We start from the raw sequence: 22,193 nt of genomic DNA, 5'->3' as shown, positions 1-22,193 counted from the left end.
TCGGCCACTATATACTTCTCCCCCATTGTGAACATGCCTTTTCGTTCTTCTTCCAAGCCAAATTTGATAGAAAAATTATGATCCTGCTACCAGATACTAGGTGGGCTATCGGCATCTATATATGAATGACAGGTGTATATTGCGCTTATTACCATGTCTACACAGGAAATTATAGATTTGTTACCTGTCTCCTTAATTAAGTCGGGCAGTAAGTATAGAGTTTCAATCATCATCATGACTCAGTCTTGGAATAAAAGCGATGTGCAGTAGGCCTACGTGGCGTAATGAGTAAATAATTTGAGGTTGTGAGACATCATCGCGTATATATGGGACAAATTTCCAATAAGATGCAAGTGAGCAAAGCGGCCAAGCAATGATTTTTGACAGAAATAAGTATCTATTAAATTTAATTGAATCTATTTTGTGATAGATTTTGAGGTAAAACTTATACAGTTATAGCATATTTCCCTTTTTTTCTTTCCTTTTCTCATTTCCCCTCTTAGTTTTGAAAAGATCAGGGGCACTTCCCCGCCCTATCTGTACGCCAGTGGGATGGAACAACTAAAGACTATAAAACAAACAGAAAATCGCTTTATATATAGATAGCTAGCCAGGAAAAGGGTCGAAGCGGCACACATCTTTACCATTACGTCAGCGTAACAGAAAAGGGAAATTCCCTTCCCGTTCCCGTTTCTTCACCTATCTTCAGAACAAGCCAATCGGCGACGAGAATCCCTGAACTGCTTTAATGCATAATAATATGCATAGAGCTCGCATTCTCTACATACACAGTAGTACAAGCAGGCACCAAACTCTGAACTCTCTTAACAATATCTGAAATTTGATGCTATTTTCGTCCTCAGTTTGACGCAAACATGCCATCCATCGGTGGCTATGATAATTCTCGGACCAAAGATTGTGATTTGGAGGATGTAACAAGTCTCATATCAGTGGAATTAGTTGGATCAAAATCATCGTCGACATCAAAAAACATCACAGCATTGAAGCTGAAGAAAGGTACGATCATTGCCATGCCTATCATGTGTACTGCATTCACTGTGTACGTGCATTAATTGGGTGTGTGTTTGGGTGATCATGATCTGTCAATCGAGCTCCTGTGGGCTGTGTCATGTGGGTGTGTAGATCTATCTAGGCCTAACTTTAGTCCTAACGTTAGCTATGTAGCTTATTAAACGTCAGAATGAAAATCCACCGTAGGAGTCTAAAGTTAGACTCTATAAAAGTTAGACTACTTTTCTATTTTTCCATTTGAATGATTTGTTATGTTTAGATCTGATGTACGGTATGGTAGTGTACTACAATGCCCCGGGCCCTAGTACTCAGTAGTAGTAAGTAGTATGGTTGGAACTACCCCTTATCGACCACCTAATCTTCTAAGCATCGTATCTGCGAAAATATTCATCAATTTTACCCAGTTTTCGTCTCATTTGTGCAGAAAATTGAGCAGATCAGATTCCCATGTTTCGCTCGGCGACTCCGATTCAATCCGCGTATATATCGACGAACAACGAATACGACGATTTTACATTTGCTTATTTGCACCCGTCTTTTGAAACCGACCACCCGCGATACACTAAGTTTACGGCCGATTCTTGTCGCGGTGGCGAAATATTTTTACTCTTCCAAATCAGTTCTATGATGTAAACATGCTAAATCAAAAAATGATCATCTCACCTCTTCCACTGCGAGCTCCGGCACAGGACTCGACGATTGACGACGGATATTTGTTCTAAAGCCGTTTCCTATCGGTGGTTTTTCAGCGGGGTTTGGGTCTGGTCAATACTGTACAATTTTGATTAATTCTACTAAATTTTTACTTTTTGTTGATTCTTTTTTTTCTCATAAAATCGATTCTTACCGTTTCTATGGACACTGCGCCTACTCTCCCGCGCGTATTGTTTGTAATACGCAATAATTTTAACGCGCAAGGTGGTTGGTTTCAAAAGAGGTGGTCGATATGTGGTAGTCTCACCATAACTAGTAACTGATCCAGACACAAAACAAATGGGCTTCTGACTTCTAAGTTCTAATACTGTAGATCTAGATCTATCTGAAATCTGGTTTTTAAGATGGGTGACTGAACATAATTTGTGCACAATTTGAAAAATTATGAAATTGATTTTCAGGAAAAAAATTCTCACAGTTTACACAAACTTAATCAAATTCATGAATAGGCCTACCACTACTACTTACTAGTAGTACCAGATGGAAGGAAAGATCCAAAAGTCATATTCGCTTGATGGAATTAAGAAGTAGGTGCAACACTATGTCCTCCAGCATTAACTCACTTAAACACGGATTAGATTCTTTTTGGTCAAGCAAACATTTTGAATTTGTCCGACATCCACGCCCGCACTGTACTTGTTAGAATTTTAATTATGCATCAAGTGTTTACGACCGGGAGATCTACAGGACTACCTACCCTCCCGTACAGATGATGATGATGATGAAGGGTTTCGCTGCCCTGGTATAGAATCTAGCGATCTCAAATTAAAATTCCATGGTGATCAACTAGGCCTAGACTTCCTAGAATTCTAGTGCATGCTTGGCTGAAAAAGTGTCATAAAAAAGTGTGACCTTAATTTGTGCACGATCATTTAGCAAAGCTTTAGAAACAAAATCAAGAAGACAGATAAATTCAGATGGAGGTTAAAATGCCATAAATTCGGTTGGTATCATATTTTACTTGGATCTAGATCTACAATGTGTAGATCCTATTTTTGGAGACATCTCTTTGCAAACTAGCGATTTCTTGATGCTTGTCAAGAAGATCGGATTTTCTTGGAGCGGATGCAAAAGGTTAACAAAATTTGCTGATGTTTTGCAAATATTTTTACAAATTGAGACCTTACCTTAAAGAAACTTAATTTTAGGTCGCTTTTACTGTTGGTGATATAATTTTTTCAAGATATTTATATACTAGATCTAAATTCGATCATGTGCAAAATTAGGTCACGCACGAATTAAGGTCACACCATCATACAAATGAGAAGTTGGACATTAAAGGGATGGTCCGGGCTGAAAGTATTTATAGCTTAATAAATAGAGTAGAATTCACTGAGCAAAATGCCGAAAATTTCATCAAAATCGGATAACAAATAACAAAGTTATTGAATTTTAAAGTTTAGCAATATTTTGTGAAAACAGTTGTCATGAATATTCATTAGGTGGGCTGATGATGTCACATCCCCACTTGTTCTTTTGTATTTTATTATATGAAATTAGGTTTATTCAAATTTTTTCCTCCAAGAACTAGAAAAATTGGATTGACAACTGATTTAGTGCATTAGATATTTATTGCTGCAATTTATTTCATTATAAGGGAGACATATTATTCACACAAGTATGAAATAATGAAAAAAATATGATTTTATGTAATAACATAAGAAAATGGAAAGTGGAGATGTGACATCATCAGCCCACCTAATGAATATTCATGACAACTGTTTTCACAAAACATTGCTAAACTTTAAACCTCACTAACTTTATTATTTGTTATCCGATTTTGATGAAATTTTCGGCATATTGCTCAGTGAATTCTACTCTATGTATTAAAGATATGAATATTTTCAGCCTGGACCATCCCTTTAACTTAAGTTTTCATAGGCCTAGACTAGATCTACTCATACTTTTAGCCAGTCTTTTCTTGGACATTTGGAAAGTTGGGTCAGATCGATCTTGGGCCCATTTCCTCATAAAGTCATATCATATCCCCAGATCGTAATAAAAAGTCACTCATATCATAATATAGATCTCGCCAAGAAGATAAAGTCAAGATTCTTGATCTGATTGTTGAAATTTACTCTTTTCAGGAAGAATGAAATTTGAAGAATGAAATTTCATGAAAATCATTTAAACTCCAAGTCAACCAATCTGCAGGTAACCGATGATCCTCAAATATCGGGAGAAGAACAACTTGAGATGAGATGATATTCAATTTGATGAGCATGCGTTGATTAATCAATCCAATACAGTGTAATCTTTGGGTATCATAGGATCCAGGTGTTAAAAGGGGAAGTTCACCCTGCACAAAAGTTTGTTGTAAAATAGCAGAAAAAAATAATAAAAACTATTGGTGAAGGTTTGAGGGGAATCTGATTAAAAAAAGATTAATATAGGATATTTATATTGCGCACATATCCACCTTGTTAGGTGCTCAAGGCGCTCCTATATTACCCGGCTAAGCTAGGCGTTCATAGCGCACACAGCTTTTCAAGGAATTACTTCCTACCGGTACCCATTTACCTCACCTGGGTTGAGTGCAGCACACTGTGGATCAGTTTCTTGCTGAAGGAAATTACGCCATGGCTGGGATTCGAACCCACGACCCTCTGTTTCAAAGTCCGAAGACTAATCCACTGGGCCACAACGCTCCACATTAAGAAAGTTATTTAAGTTTTTGATTTGTGACATCATAAACGAGCAGCTGCTCCATATTGTTATGTAATATGATGTGCATGAATATGATGAATTTCATTTTTGTAATGGTTCCTGATGACTTATTTTTGTTTTCTTTTTATGATCGGGTGTTAAATTATTTGTCTATTGATAGATCTATACAAAAGGTACAGTAAAAACCATTTTCAATTTTCTGAGAAAATGACATTTCACTGATTTTTTTACCATTTGTTATGTAGGAATGCTGCTTGCATATGACTTCACAAATCAAGTAACTAAAATTCTAATAACTTTTTAATTCTTTGATGGATTTTTCTCAAACTTTTTGCAATAATTGTTTTTCTGCTATTTTTACAATAATTTTTTTGTCAGGGTGAACTTTCCCTTTAAAAAGAAGTTGTAATGGGGCATGAGAAAGCTAAGACAAGTGAACTAAAGTTTGATGACTAGTTTCTTTCATGGTTGTGACTGTGACTGAAGTCTTATGTTTAAATGTTTGAAGGATACTTTGTAGCGCTTTTAAAATCCAAGGCTGCCAAAGCCATGGTCATGGATCTCCTGTCAACTATAACCAATTGTGAAAAGCATTGATAGCATGACATGACAAACAAAAGTGGGGGATATAGCATGGACTCGCCCACCATTCTTTACTACATGTCATACATTTATGTTTAATGAACAATTTAAAGTGCCATAACTTTTGCAATTTGTCATCCATTATGATATATCATTGTTTAGTTTGATTTTTATTTCTAAATTCAGGCTTGAATCATATTTTTTTAGGCCTGTGGGCCATTTCATAAAGTTTAGAGTGACCCTAAGAACGACTGGTGATCCTTTCTTGTGATAAATGATATTCACCATTAAATGTTCATTGGTGATAGCGCGAAAAGAAAGGTTCACCAGTCGTTCTTAAAGTCGCTCTTTTTTTTTTTTACAAACAGCTTTATGAAACGGATCCCTGGAGTACCCTCTTCAACTTTCTGAAAGTTAAATCACATAGTGTTCTGCCTGAATTTCCGTTCTTTAGAAAAAAAGTCAAACTCACAAGTTGATATTGACAATCATGTAATTTTCAGAAAGTTGAAGGATTAAAAAAGGCTAAAATAATATGATGACTAAAGTAGAATTGACCAAGCAAAATATTGGAAATTCTTGAACAAATTTGCGATTGCAGAGAATCCAGAGATTTTGGTTTCACTGACTTTAAGCATTTGTGGTTTGAATACTTACATGGACATGTACCGTAAATATTTCATCACCAACAACATATTACTAGTAGAAAGTGTTTATACATGTTATGTAATCAAACCCCAAATTCAGTGGATGTGCCAAAAGCGTACAACACAATAAATAAAAGCCCAAATTTAGTGATATACAACAAATATTTCCAAATTTGATCACTGGCATAGTCTCTCTAGTGTATTAATGTATGCAATGCCTCTTTCTGTGAATATGATACCACAGGATGTTGTCTGTATTAAAAAAGCTCTACCGGTATTTATTTTTAATTTAACATGATTTCATGTAGTGAAATAATAGTGGGGAGATGAAATTATGAGCTTACTATTAGAGTAATGAGACATTCATACACTCTAGAACTGTTCCATCAATAAATGCAAACAGATCTTCTTTTCTACGTTCAATTTGCGATCAGCAGACTACAGATATGCATATAAAATGCAAACATACATGTACATGTACAGTAACTCACATTGTCATTCCTTGTCCAATTTTATGAAAATCAGAGTTGTCTGATAAAATCATAGTTTCTGCCTGAAGTACCCCTCTAAAAATTAACATGATTTCATTCTACAGTAGAAACTCAGACTCATCATTAGTGTGCTACATGTACATGTCTTTGCCTCCATATACTGGCTGGATGATAATTTCCCTGTTCCCGCTTCCAAGGAACAATTGGAAACTGGCTTGTGGGGAAGCTGGTGTTCCCTTGACGTATCAAGTTCCTGTTTTTGTTTTATGTCGGGGGGGGTTTAACTCAATAACCTCTACTTCCCTACCAGGTAGTAACACCTACTAGTCTGATTCATCTTCCTGCATGAACAGTATGGTTTTCAGGAACAAAGCTTAAAGGGATGGTCCGGGCTGAAAATATTTATATCTTAATACATAGAGTAGAATTCACTGAGCAAAATGCCGAAAATTTCATCAAAATCGGATAACAAATAATAAAGTTAGTGAGGTTTAAAGTTTAGCAATGTTTTGTGAAAACAGTTGTCATGAATATTCATTAGGTGGGCTGATGATGTCACATCTCCACTTTCCATTTTCTTATGTTATTACATAAAAATCATATTTTTTTCATTATTTCATACTTGTGTGAATAATATGTCTCCCTTATAATGAAATAAATTGCAGCAATAAATATCTAATTTTTTTGCCTCCGACGAAGATTCTGCTAGGATCGAAAGCTTAGGCCCCTTTTGACTTTCAGATTTAATTTATAATATATATTAAATTAAAAAAAAGCAGGTGAGGAGCAAGAAAGGGGAGCAAGAGTAAGCATGTGAAAAGGTGAGAATAGAGAGGGGGATGTAGCAAAAATAAAGGAAAGAGGGAAAAAAGGAAAGGAGGGAAAAAAAGACCCACAAGTAAACAATAAATTGCAGATTACAAATATAAGAATTATAAGAAGGAAAGTGACATGATGGCGATCATAATAGACGAGAGAGTGGGAAAGAGCAACAGGGAGATAGAGAGAGAAGGAGGGAAAAAGACAGAAAGAGAGAAATAGAAAGGTCAGACAGAATCGGTTGTAAACTAAGAAAGTTATGACATTTCAAAGTTTTGCTTAATTTCACAAAACAGTTACATGTATATGCATATCCTGGTCGGTATGCAAATGAGGAGACTGATGATGTAATCCACTCATTATTTCTTATGTATTTTGTAATGTGAAATATTCTTATTTTCTCCTCATTGCCAAGTGAAATAATGATAATTTTTTCCCCTGTAGATGTGGAATTACATGTAGCATTGTTTAATACTATATCATGGTTCAGTCAAGTTGGTCCTTATTGTCTAATCTGTAAAAAATGAAATATTGTATAATTCAAACAATATAAACGGAAGAAATAGTGAGTGAGGGTTATCATTGCCTGTCTCGTTTGCATGTCACTGAGTTGTACATATCACTGTTTTGTGAAAAAATATTAAAGCGACACTTTTAAATACTATAACTTTCTTATTTTACATCCGATTTCGATGCAATTTTCAGCGTTATGCTATGTTGATTTTTCTCTATTTATTCAAAACAACATTTTTCTGGGGTGGACTTGACCTTTAAAGAGATGTACATGTACACTGTATTACAAATCAGACGCATCGAGAATGAATATGTGATCTGACATGAGAGTTAGTAAATCATTTAACAAATTATTTGTATCCATGCAATCAACACAATTGAAAGATCTCTGTCCCCTTGTTTTATGAATTATTGGAGGCGCAACAAAAGTACGGTACATCAGAAATAACTTCCTTCTCACTATGGAAACAGTGACGAGCAAACCTAACCGTGGTGGAGATAGGTGGAAGATCTCTATTAATTTCATCATTTGTTATGTGATCTCTGCAACTAATATTTTTTACCCTAATTAAAAGTGGAATACTGTATGTGCCGTCTACATGTACTTGTAGTCTATCTTTAATATTAGTCTATATTTTATTACTTCTTGATTGTCCATAGTATTCGAAAAGATATTTCTAAAGAGATATTAAGCTCTCATATAAATTCATCTTTATTTGCCATTTGCCATAAAACAAAGCATCAAAATATGTTAATAAAGATGGAAATAACATGTTAACATTTAAATTGAAATAATAGAATTATTAAAAGCCCAGGTCTCTAGCAAGAAAAATATAGTCCTACATGTAGATTGACACAAAAGACTTTTTTGTGTAGCAGTTTTCAAACAATGTTGAGCAAATTGTGATGTGATACTTGGAAAATTATTCCTAGCTTACAATGGATATTTATTGATTTTACAACAACATTTTTATTTTGGTCAGTAGAAAGAATCAAAATTTTCTCCAGCTTAATGCTCATGGAATGAGCTGAAAATTCCAGCATACTATCTTTGCAGCTTTATAACATTAGTTAATTTGACTAAACTTGTAAAGTTTAAGTACTAAAAGACTAAAAACATTACCAAGAGAGGGTGCAAGATCACCAAATTTGAATTCTAATGGTGTTGGCTGAACCCCCCTCCCCCAAAAAAATTCCAATGACCACTAAATTGTAATATTGGAATGTGAGATAAAAATGTTTTCATAAAATGCATTTTCGGAAATGCAGGATTTTTATTTCCATGGGGGGGGGGGGGAGAGGGACAAGACTAGTTACAAGACTCGTAGCAAAGCGATCAAGCTTGTCGGTGCTTTTTTAGGGGGAGAGGGTAATTTACACGTACCCCTCCGCAGCTGCATGCCATTGTAAAATGATACATTCTGTATGTGCTCTATAATAATAATTGCTCCAGTTTCCTTCAAAGCATGAAGTTTTGAGAATAAAAAAAAATAATCAAAATTTGGAAACCAGCTGAGGTTTTAGAATAAAATCACTGAAGACATGCAGTCAGTCATAACCCTGGCAATAGTAATTGTTGTAAGGTCTTTTTGGTCTGAGTTCCCTTTCTGATAGACCTTTTCTCCCATACTCCATGGTTGAATGGGAATAAAGAAAAATAGGAGCTGAATTTCCCTAATAAATACTTTCCTCTTTAGTTCACTCATTGTCTGTAGGCTAATCCATTCACTTTTGTGGTAGTTAAAAAAAATGCAGTTTTTATTACTCATGGATGGATTAATACTAGTTAATACATCTGGGGAGGATACAGGATTTTCCAAAAGGGGGGGGGCACACTTATGTTACATTACAAATTTTAATCGTGCCTCTCAAAATGGGAGGGGGGGACAAGGGCCGGCTGTGCCCCCCCCCCCTCCCTGGATCTGCCAGTGACTTACATACTGTACATGTAATTCTCTGTGTTCTAAATGTATCACCTGCATGTAGAAACGTACATGTAGCCCCAGAATCAAGGTACAGTTGCTCTTTATGCTATGGGGATACGTCTTGTCCTGACTGTTCTTTGCATTTAATAGCATGATTTGTATTAAAGTAGTCATACAAAGGTTCTTTTTTTTAGTGCTATCAGTATCATTTCTGTTTCTTTTTCTTCTTAAGTGGCTCGATTCTCTGTCAACAATTAAATGTTCTAGAAAAAAATTGAGAATCTTTCATCTTGTTTTGTTTTATGATTTATCAAATACATGTAGATCTAATACTTAAAAGGTCAAGTCCACCCCAGAAAATTGTTGATTTGAATCAATCTATGAGAAAAAAATCAAACAAGCACAATTCACTGAAAATTCCATCAAAATCGGATGTAAAATAAGAAAGTTGTGACATTTCTTTGTCTTTCTATTGAATGTTCTTATATCCATCAATAGTATACAGGCTCACCTGACTGATTTGACCTCATGGGCCGAGATCAAACCGTATTGAAAATGAGGAAGTTTTGGGTAATAAATCATGGAAACAGAAACTGGTGACAGAAAAGGGTATTCTTTATCCTAGAAACACCTACCTACATGTGATGTATGTATACTGAATCCAACCACAATTAAATCAAAACTTGAAAGATCTATATTCAAAGAAATTGAGAATGCTTCAGTATTGTTAGTCTGCGGATCAGGGGTTTATAATTCATTTATTTCAGTGTAGGAAGTAGATGAGGTTGACAATCGCCCTAATTGCGACCCAAATTGCACTTAAAATTCAGAGATTGAATGCTTTGGGGTGACCATCTTTTCTAAACTTTGCTTCAGGGTAATTCCATAAAATCATAAACCTTTTTGTACGTCTGACCCCCATTTTTCTCAAGTCTTACTTCACTTCATAAACTGACCAAGTCATTGTCCTTTGAGAACATTACAGACTGTCAAAATAACAAGAATTCAGAGACAGAAAATTTCATGAAGGTCCCACATGGTCGGACGTACATATTTTATGGAATTACCCTTCAAGATCTACCACAAACGATTCTAGAAAGTTTTTAAAAATCAGTATCCTACATACAGCAGAATAATAAGAAAGACTTTGCCTGTTGAACAAAATTAGTAGCCCTTAAAATAATGACTTTAGCCTGCAATTTACATTGCCTTTCTGTTTGTTTTATTTTTATCATCTAGACAAACCGTTCCCATCAGAATCTACCACCATCATGGCACCAAACAAGAATGGCCAGATGGAGAGTGAGTGCAAGACTGCGTCCCCTACTGGAAAAGAAGTTATACAACAAGACAAGAATTCGTCTGCAGGGATAGAGAAGACAGCAGCTCCAGAGGGAGACACTCAATGCAATGGGAAACACAATGAGGAACAGATGGAGAAGACGGCCGAAGTAAAGCGGAAGGAGTACAAGGAGAAGCCAAAAGCTAGCTCTGTTGAAATTCTTGGACTGAAGAAGATGAAGAATGCAAGGATTCCCAACCAGGGCCACTTAGACCAGAGTATCTACCAGAGCGCAGAGAGTGAGCTGAGAAGACGGAAGAGCTCTCCTGCAGCTTACCACTACCAGAAGCATCAGAGGATTCCTGAAGAGCAATCAGAGGAGTCATCCGTTGACAAACTTGCCACAAAGATGACTCGAATGGACTTGAGTTGTGAGAAGAAAGATGGCTTTGAGAAGAGGATGGAAGAGGAGGTGCAGGAAAGGAACAATCTGGTTTCAAAAGGTCCTACTCGAAGCAGTCCTCCACAGGTCAGGATGCAACCATACTCTAGGAATCAACCAACTTGTGTTCAACCATGTCAACAGCCACAGCAGGTGTATGCTGCTCCAGTAACCCATCATCCACCGAATCGACAATTTATCGTCATTTCAGATAGGAAGTTTATGCCCCCTGGTATGACCCCTGCCCCTCACACAGATGGTCGTACCATGCAGAACGTATCCAGGCCGCAGACCACCGTCACTAGGAATGAACCGGTGGAATCATATTGGCCTCCATCTCCAACAGATAGCTGTGACCCAAACTCACCTGGTAGCGTGTCTTCTCTGAGTCCTGCTCATACAATGCAACAGGCTCCATCTCCAGCTTACTCCTCGGCGTATTCCCCAGCACAGCCTCAGCTATCACCCCAATCCATGATGTCACCAGCTGATAGCTACCAAGGCATGTCCACCTCGCCAAATTCGCCGTATTCTCCAGAAAACATGGTCATTCTCAACTCCCCTCCTAGTGTCCAAAGCGAAGATTCTGGAATCGCCTCACCTCCTCACAACCCCAGCGTCTACAATTACACCTCCGTAAATGGCACCAACAGCGGGGTCGTCATCGACAACAGCAAACGACCCAATGTAAATTTAAATCAGATTTCTGCAGATAAGATGAGGTACATCATCCAAAACCGGCAGCAGCAGCAGCAGCCGGTGTATCAGAAGCAACAACAGCAGCCATCGCAGGCTGAAATGGCCCTGCAGAGCATTGAACGAATCAAAGAGGATCTCATGGCCTCGACTGCAGAGCTTCCAAGCCCACAATGTCATATTCCACCTGACAATTATCACTATGTTCAGAGCCCATACAATCGGAACCAAGTAAGCCAACCAATGGTTAGCCAGCAACCTGCCTATCAGCACACCATATACTCTGGATCAAACCAAATGCAGATGGTCACACCTCCTCCTACCCCTCAAGATCATAATAGAAACTTGGAGAATCTAGTCAACAATATGCCTCTGGATGTCTTGTGTTCTTTGGATGAGGAAGGAGACAGGTCAGTACTTTGGAACATTTCATGTAACTGATAATCAGTGATTTCCACAGATGAATTTCAGATCTATGCAAGAAGTTCTGTAGCTTTAATATAACAAATAGTTGGATAAGAACACCAATTTTTTCGTGAAATCTTCCCCAGAAATAACCCAAGATCATCAAATCTTGGTGTAAGTAGCCAGTGTGTGTTTCAAATAGGTTTTTTGACACTGATCTTAAATGAAATGACAATTTGGATTGTTCGTTCTGACTCTCCCCTTGTAAAGTGTTTGAATCCCACAGCGACCTAGCATACTTTGGCATTTCGTCAATCTACACTTTGCCACCCTCCTCTTGGCTGTTAGATGGGTACCCTTTACTGTACATGTAGGATGCAAAAGCCTACATACATGTAGTATGACTAGCAAGTGAGTCTTGAAACTCTTGTTGGAATGCTCCCTGGGTTGTGGAGAAAGTATGTTTTGTGTGGGAGGGGTGGCATGCCAAGATCTGATAACCAGGGTAGTAATATATCTGGAAAGCGCTTAGAGACGTTCCAATGTAATTATTATTGTCATTGATTTTTTGTTTGATTTTGAAATTTTGATAGTGCTCTTCACATAGCTATTAGCCAGGGGAACACGCAGCTTGTACGCCTGATCATCAATCGGTTGTTGAAGAGTGGAAGAAGGGATGCCTTGAACCTTCAGGACAATATCGGACAGGTATGAGTCTGCTGGATTGTGATCATAACAACTGTAGGCACCTCATCATCATTATCTTCAATATCAGCATCATCATAACCATTATTGTCATCACCATCATCATCTTCTTCATCAACATCATCTTCATCACCATCAATATTGTCATCACCAATACCACCATCATTATAATCTGATTTCATCATCATTCCCATCATCACGTATATGTTTTTATCAATCAGGAGCATCATATTCATCAAATTTCATTATTATTCTTCCTTCCAGACACCTCTTCATATCTGTATCGTGACAAACCAACCAAATCTCATTATTGAACTTCTTAAAGCCGGTGCTGACATCATGAAGCGAAACAAGGAACAAATGACTGTCCTCCACTATGCAGCGGCCAAAGGTTTTTCTAACGCTCTGCTGGCCATATTCCACTGTTTGTGTGAGAAGATGATTGCCAACATCCAAATCGATATTGAAGATAAGAATGGTGAGTCTACCGATTTCTCAAATTGTGCATTTCATAACCCGTTGACTACTGAATTCTGTGATTCCCATAGATAATGCACAGAGATCGTCCTAGTTGCCGTTTCATAAAGCTTTTTTGTAAGTTAAGAGTGACTTTAAGAATGACTGGTGATCCTTTCTTGCGGGAAATGATATTCACCATTAAATAATAATTAGTGATTATTTAGCAGCCCCAGATCAAATAGGCAATGGGTTTTATTAAAATTGATGTACCCTCAATATTAGTTCAATATGTCTGATACAGTCACAGAGATGCCAGAGTCTAAGACCAATAATAAGCTGGGATGAAGGATTGAGAAAGAGAGTTGAACAAGGGTCCTCAGTGTAGAAAGCCTGTGCCAAACAAGTGAGATTCTTATGTTTGCAGTCAGATGTCATTTATTGACATTTATGGACTTTTTGTAAATGCGTAGGAGTGAAGGAGGAAGAGGAGGATAAGGAGGCGTAATAGTAGTAGTAGGAAGATAAAAAGATAAAGGAGTAGGAGGAGAAGAAGGAGGAGAAGGAGGAGGAGGCATAGGTGAAGATAGAGGAAAAGGAGAAGTGGGTAGATGACACACTTGATCATTCCCCCTGAACAATAGCTTTGAAGCTTTGCAGCTTGAATCTATACTTACATGTTCTTTCTCTGTCTTTCATCAGGCATGTCCCCACTGCAGTGTGCTATTCAAGCTCATGGTCGCCTTGCCCGTGTCTATGATGGTACTCAATGCATGTATGTTGATAAGATGGTGGATAGTTTGGATACCATCAAGAATCTACTCTACCTAGGGGCTGATCCTGCATTCCAGGTAAGTGTTATCACCTGGGCCCCGTCTTACCAAGAGTTACGATTGATCTGATTAATCACAACTATGGAAAGCCAGCAACGCCAACATCTAAAGTATATGTGTATTCAAAATATTTTCTATATGGTGTATATTCATACATTCATCATTTTCTTGAGTTTCCAGTGAGCTTCTCTTTGTTTACAAAGGACGTTGTCTGAAATTCCAGCAGAATAAAATCATGACATTGATGGATTTCCTTACAGTTGAGGTTGATTGGATCAATCATAACTCTTTGTAAGATTGGGCCTTGGACTTCCTGTTTGGTCTCATCCAACATGGACTAATTCCATTTTGTCCACAACCAGACACTTGGTCTACACCCTCTTTGTCTACATTCCTTTGGTCTCATCCCAGTTGGTCCAATCCTAGTTGGTCCAGTCCTAGTTCGTCTACAATCAGTTTCTCTAATAATAATTTGGAGCAATGCCCAATTAAAACGGTTTCATGACATTTGCTCCGCTCTAAATTCCACACACTAATGGAATGACCAACCGCAACCCTTGGTTTAACACCATACCCTACCATAAACTTAAACCTAAACTTATCATATTATTCCATTGCACATTGTTGCTTTTTAAATTGGCAATACCTTGAAAGAAATTTTAAAATGCAATCGTGCAATTTTTTCTGCATTGAATTTCATAAATTTTTTTTCTCCACAATTTTGACTTTGCTCAATTTGTAAAGCGCTGTGATACAATCATTGTGAAGAGCGCTAAATATATACTTCTATTGTATTGTAAAATTTCATTTATCATTACTGCCTTTGAATGTTTATACCGATTGTTATCACCTTTTCCCCACAGGACAGGAAGAGTGGCTACACATCCATCCACTATGCAGTTGAGCTGCCACCTTGTAACAATGTGACCCCAAACACGCACATCCTCAAGAACATCCTAGAATGGCCTGGCGTTGACGCAAGACAACTCCTCAGGATGCAAAACTACGCCGGCAACACTCCGCTCCACGTCATCGCTGGGAGGGAGTTTGATGAGGATTACGTGGTGAGCGTGATCGATCACCTGATCAGCTTTGGTGCTGACATCGATGTGAAGAACCAAGAGAAGCAGTTACCTCGTGATTTAGCGACGGTCAAGAAGAAGGAGAGACCAAAGGTATGGGATATTTTTTTTGTCTTTCTCCTCATCTTCAACTTCTTTATCCCCCCCCCCCTTGCCCTGTCTCATTTCGATCTTCTCATTTTCTCACTCTTTTCTTTTGCCTCAGTTTCCTCTCCTCTAATACTGTTACTTCTTTTTTTTTTCTCCTCATCCTCCCTTTCCTTCTCATTTTTCTTCTCCCTTTCTCCTTCTTTCTCTACCCCTTTTTTCTCCTCTTCTTTTTCGTCTTCTAGATTTCCTCTCCTCTCTTTCTCATTCTTCTTATTTCCCTTCCTCTTCCCCCTCAATATTCTCCTTCTCTTCTTCTTCCTCCTTTTTTTGTCTCACCTGCATAGCAGAGTGAGACTATAGGCGCCGCTTTTCCGACGGCGACGGCGACGGCGGCGGCGGCGTCAACACCAAATCTTAACCTGAGGTTAAGTTTTTGAAATGACAGCATAACTTAGAAAGTATATGGACTTAGTTCATGAAACTTGGCCATAAGGTTAATCAAGTATTACTGAACATCCTGCCTGAGTTTCATGTCACATGACCAAGGTCAAAGGTCATTTAGGGTCAATGAACTTAGACCATGTTGGGGGAATCAACATCAAAATCTTAACCTAAGGTTAAGTTTTTGAAATGTCATCATAACTTAGAAAATATATGGACATAGTTCATGAAACTTATACATAAGGTTAATCAAGTATCACTGAACATCCTGCATGAGTTTCACATCAGTTGACCAAGGTCAAAGGTCATTTAGGGTCAATGAACTTTGGCCGAATTGGGGGTATCTGTTGAATTACCATCATAACTTTGAAAGTTTATGGATCTGATTCATGAAACTTGGACATAATAGTAATCAAGTATTACTGAACATCCTGTGCAAGTTTCAGGTCACATGATCAAGGTCAAAGGTCATTTAGGGTCAATGAACTTTGGCCAAATTGGGGTATTTGTTGAATTACAGCCATAAATTTGAAAGTGTGTTGGTCTAGTTCATAAAACTTGGACATAATAGTAATCAAGTATCACTGAACATCCTGTGCGAGTTTCAGGTCACATGATCAAGGTCAAAGGTCATGTAAGGTCAAAGAACTTTGGCCACGTTGGGGGTATTTGTTGAATTGCCATCATATCTCTATAAGTGTATTGGTCTAGTTCATAAAACGTGGAAATAAGAGTAACCAAGTATCACTGAACATCTTGTGCGAGTTATAGTAGTTTTCAAAATCAGCACTGCTGCTATATTGAATCGCGTGATGCAGGTGAGACGGCCAGAGGCATTCCACTTGTTTCTTTTCTGCTTCTCTTCCGAATGCAACAGCTTAAATGCTCTCATCAAGAACATGATACCTCTCAAAATAAGATTTTTTTTCAAACTGAACTATGGTTGCATGGATATTATTAATAAATTGTTAATTTGTAACTTATTCATCTTTGTTGAAGTACCCACTTCAAATTGGCCACATACTGTATGTATGAGTCGTTTTCCTGGCTTAATTCAATCAGCCATCATTCATGTTAAGTGTAGTTTTCCTGCCCTTGAGTATACTGAATAAGATTAATCAAAATATTGTCAATGAGAAGTACCTAATTTCATTAAAAGGTTGCTTGTATTTGAGAAAGTCATGTTTTAATGCATCAAGTCAATTTGTACCTTTTGTATTAAAGTACTTGAACAGCAAATATAAATGAAATATTATATCTTTCTTATATTAAATTTATCTTTTGAAGAAGTATCCCAACTTCTTTGATATGCCATTATCTGTACAGAGTACATGTCCCTTGTTCTACCCTGTCCAATCAGTAATTATGCTTTAATACTGGAAACATTGAGATATCTCCGTGATTGCAACAAGTATACCGGTAATCTAAAAAAAGTGGGGGGTGGGGGGGGGGGCTGAAAAGCTTTGAGGGAAATGGAGCACTCTGTCATGAAAAAGAGGTGAGCTTCTTGTAAACACATCCTTTTATTGAAATATCCAACCTCACCTCTCTGAGCCAACATCCTGTTTGGCTCCAAGCCAAGGTTTACCTAACAAGCATTAGGGCGGGGTCCCTAGTAGTCATGTTTGTTTTTGACCAGTTTTTATCAAGCAAGCATGTACTTATATTTGCTTTGCCAATTCATTCTAATACTGGTAGTTTCATAAAGTCTATTTATGGGTTGTTTTGAATTGTTATTGTGTATCCTTGAGACTACACAATAGAAATGAAATAGATCTATAGCCTGGACCTGAAAGGGGAAGTTTTTGTGGGGGGGGGGGGGGCTGGCTTAAATAACAATGAAATGAAAACATATAAGCCCTGCCAAGCAAGTATGTAGTACTCATTTTTTGCAGATTCTTCCTGTTACAGGTATTCGAGTGAATGACTACTGTTACGTTTTGAAATATGTTATTGTGCAACTACATGTACATGTATATCATATCATACATGTTAATTCAAAACTTAAACCTTAACTCTCAATATTCTTTTGAATGTTTTAAATCTTCAACATTCTTCAGCAATACTTTTCTCTAATTTCTGCCTTAGATCCCCGTTCTCATTTCCCCTCCCAAGGCTCTCCTTTTTATTATTAATCCTGCTTCATGAAAAATACCAAGTAGGCTTCATTTAATTCTTGGACTTTGAACCCGGTAATGCGAAGGAAACACTTCAACTATTAAATATACAAGTACATACCAATGCTGTAGTTCTAGGCTTGTGTAACATATTGAAGGGGAAATGTATGGGACTAGTGACCCATTATGGTATACAGACACAAACCCTTTCAGGGGTGGATCTAGTTTTTTTTTTACCGGGGGGGGGGGGGGTGACCAGAAGGACCATCACCTGCAAGCCGTAAAGCGGCGAGCTGATTTTTATTTTTGCTAATTTGAACCTCCTAATATTGTTTTGCTGGGATCTACATGTACTTAAATGCAATAGAGACAATAAAAGACAATTTGTGCTATTTTAACATAACAACCACTGCCTTTATTGTCACTGAATCAACTAGTTGAAACAAGTCTATATTAGCCCAAGTTGTCAGGCCATCCGAAGTTTCAAATTCTGACCATGTTGCTTTTATTCTTAGAGCTTCTTCTTCTCACACCAACAAGAAATGTCATAAGGAATGTGAAAAAGTTTCTGACATGATTTCATGTACATTTACATTTACATTGTACTTTGTATTTGTAAGTTCCATTTGGTTTCCAGGGATCTGAAACCTAAATCCTACATGGCATAGGGAAACTCTGCAATGATGATTTACACATTTTCAAACTTGTTTCCATTCTGTGTTTATTTTTCTTCAGGTTTTTGCAAGATTGACAGGAGACCATCTTCAAGGAAAGTGAAGCAGCCAATCAGGGGCCTTGATAAAAATCAACCTTCATCAACAATGCAGCAAGTGACCAATCATAGGAGATGTTTCATTAGATGAATACAGACATGCGTTTCAACTGCATGCTCAGAGATTCCTGGATGTATTGTATGTTTGAAATATTTTTGGTAATATCTGAATATATGGCCTTATAAAAGCCTATTGTACTGTATATATTTTATGTCTTTCGATGAACCATCATGATTCCTGAATATGAATTTTATAATAAACATGAATGATTTTCCTTTGATTAAAAAAAAGATACTCTCTGTATAATAAAATTAACATTTGAGAGGATAATTTCTTTCAATTTGAATAGTCATTTAGCTGTAAAATATTGAGAAAAAATATAATTATAATTTGGAATGATGAGGATTCAGTATTGTAAATAAACAGATAATTTAAAATGACAAGGCATGTCTTTATCATGTGGAAGAAAGGTTTTTTATGGCTTAGATTAAGCACTTTTAATGAATTTGAATTTTTGATTTGTTGTTTTAAAATAATGTACTACAGATATCAAATGGTTTTAATTGACAGTGAATCTACTGTGTGTTGGAATGTCAAAATGAAATTGTATAAATATACATTCAGTGTAATATACATGTGTAGATTCAGTTTTATAACTTGGCTTCCAATGTCATTTAGCATTGCATAAAGAGGAACCAAAAATTTAAGCAGTTGACAATATTTCACACGGTATATCTTAATTCTTAAACAACTCAAACTTGATGAAAATTGGAAATGTCATCACTGAGTATGGATATGAATGAAATGGGACCATGAAAGTGTGATTGATTGGAATTTTGAAAATTGAATTCTAGTATTAGAGAAGAGGGGTGTATAAAAACATGCCTTTATTATTTGACTTATTAAGTTTAGGACAATCTGTGAGCGTGTTATACAGCATTAGGAATGAATCACAAATTTCTAGGGATTTTTTTATTTTTCATCTTTGTGTACAATGTGTGATTATGAGATGTCAATGAATGCAACATCATGATCAAATTGCTTCAGTCTGTGTTTCAGTTCAATTGTATCTCTGTCTGTGAAAATGTCCCCTGTTAAATAGGCCTAATATGTGTTCAATTTATGGGGAACATGGTGGCTGTTTCAGAAAAGCTGTTCGTAAGTTAGAGCAACTTTAAGAATGACTGGTGAACCTTTCTTACATGCTAATCACCAATGAACATTTAATGGTGATTATCATTTACCACAAGAAAGGATCACCAGTCATTCTTAAAGTTGCTCTTAACTTTAATACAAACAGATTTATGAAATGGCCCCAAGGCTTCAGATACTGGTATTTCTTTGGATACAAATACTTGTGGTAAAAGTGTACCATGTTATATTGCTTGAAACAAAAATATTGTTATATTTCTCTGTCTCACTCTTCACTCCCAAACTGACCAATGCTTGTTTTGGATGATAAGGTCTCACACCACTTCGAGAGGAGTGTTTATACATAGAAACAAACGATTTACACTGAAGTGACCGATTTGCTTTATGCCTGTCGTGATTCAAGACTATCAGTAGCTTAAACAATAGTTTGGTACTGACTTTGAAATGTCCCCTAGATATAAATAACTATCTAGGCATATATATTTTATGCATATGTACATATTACAGTATCTTGGAAAAAAAAAATCAATCACTTTGTGTCTCAAAACATGCACTTATTGAGCAATTTGTTCAAATACTTCATATATCCTTCTGTTTAAATTGTAACACTATTCTGTAATTTCCTTGTTTATACTGCGTATAGAAGTGGTCAAGTTTTATTCATGTAAAAATGTAATATTAATCAGATCATAGTGGTACTGTATGTCCAGGAGACTGAAATGAAATGGGGCGTAAAGATTTCAAAAATGGAGAGCTTGCAGGATGAGAGTTTTAGATTTAGGGATGGTTCTAAAGATAGAGGGTACCTAGTCTGAAGGCACAGACCCTTGGTTTTCACAATTCTCATAGTGCATAATGTAGAGTCTGAAGTAGTGAGACTAGATTCACTATGTACATGTATTGTGGCTGGCTCTACCAAGGGACATTTGGCATCTAGTCTTTACTCTAGACCTGTTATTGGTCTAAGTGTCAAATATGAGTCTGTGTTTGCAGACTAGATAGAGGGTGTGTGAGTGAGTGCCTTGCAGCCCTGGTTTGATACGCCACTGCATAGTCAGTAGTCTTTGTGCCTTGCAGCCCTGGTTTGATACGCCACTGCATAGTCAGTAGTCTTTGTGCCTTGCAGCCCTGGTTTGATACGCCACTGCATAGTCAGTAGTCTTTGTGCCTTGCAGCCCTGGTTTGATACGCCACTGCATAGTCAGTAGTCTTTGCTGTTGCCTGAATTCATTGTAGAAAATATAGATATATTGTACAGCTTGTCGTGTCACTCGAAAGTATACCAATTTGTGCATAGAGAAACATTCTGTTTGGTATGTTTGTTATGCGCTACTAAGTGATTTATTATTATTACATTGTAGTCTGTCGACTGTATTATGATGCATTCAAATTATGTCTGTGAACTAAAAACAGTGTACAGCTATCTTTGTGAAGAAAAAAAACAGAGGGGGGGGGGGGCGGAGGAAGTTATTGGAGAACCTGTCTGAGGGGCATGTTTTAACCAATTAACTGGATAGGTTTTGTGTTGCCAAGGCCAATCAGTCCTAGTTCATGTAGAGAGCCAATTTATTCAATCAAACTGTTTCTATTTTTATCAAGGAATGGGCAATTCTATCAATATGACTGCATTCATGAAAATGCTTTAACAATAACACTAAAAGTTATTTCCCTCGGTTTTTTTTTCCATTTAGAGAGAGAGATTTTTATATTTTCGAGGAAGTCTGTTTGTGGTACATGTATTTTAAAGTGACATTGAACTCTATTTACAGAGTTGTAAATCATGGTAAGTTTTTGGCCCTTTTTGCCTCTTTTATTTTTGTTAAGATTAAAGTTGTATTACTCCAATTATCTGAAATAGATCTACTTTCAAAAGCCATTGAATGGTTTCACTTATATTATATATAACCTACTCTAATGCATAAAAAGGAGTTTGCCTTGTTTCTATAAGGAAGTAGAGCAAAGATAAGGGTACTGTCACCCAGAGAATTAATTTGTTACCCTTTTGAACCTAAGCAGGAAATGTAACAGAGTACATGTATTTTGGTATTATATGACTGTAATTAATGTATCAAAGTACATGCTGTAACAAAATTTGATTTATGATTTCAAAACCTAAATGATGATTTGATAATCAATAGATGTGTTAAAAAAAAATCAAACTTCACAACGAATAAGAATGATTAAAACTTGTTTATGAATACTATTTGTTTGCTGTGTAAAAGTGGAAAAAATATAAGCTGTATTCTGCCTTTCCAATCTACAAATGGGTTTGTTGAATTTTGATCTCTCATCCATCCCTTATCATCCTTTTAAAAATTAAAGGATATTC

General features: G+C 36.8%; 1 protein-coding gene across 1 annotated transcript; it reads left to right on the top strand.

Moving 5' to 3' along the window:
* The first annotated feature begins 767 nt into the window (after positions 1-767).
* LOC135155008 (NF-kappa-B inhibitor zeta-like) lies at positions 768-20,728 on the top strand. Its single transcript, XM_064103294.1, has 7 exons — positions 768-1,017; positions 10,630-12,220; positions 12,809-12,923; positions 13,185-13,398; positions 14,079-14,227; positions 15,073-15,384; positions 18,675-20,728. The coding sequence occupies exons 1-7, from the start codon at positions 876-878 to the stop codon at positions 18,714-18,716; spliced, it is 2,565 nt and encodes an 854-aa protein (XP_063959364.1). The 5' UTR covers positions 768-875; the 3' UTR covers positions 18,717-20,728.
* Positions 20,729-22,193: the final 1,465 nt, after the last annotated feature.

The sequence above is a fragment of the Lytechinus pictus genome, chromosome 8 (assembly GCF_037042905.1).
Source record: "Lytechinus pictus isolate F3 Inbred chromosome 8, Lp3.0, whole genome shotgun sequence".
Lineage (NCBI taxonomy): Eukaryota > Metazoa > Echinodermata > Echinoidea > Temnopleuroida > Toxopneustidae > Lytechinus > Lytechinus pictus.
Note: the sequence above shows the minus strand (reverse complement) of the source record. Positions and strands in the feature narration are given on the sequence as shown.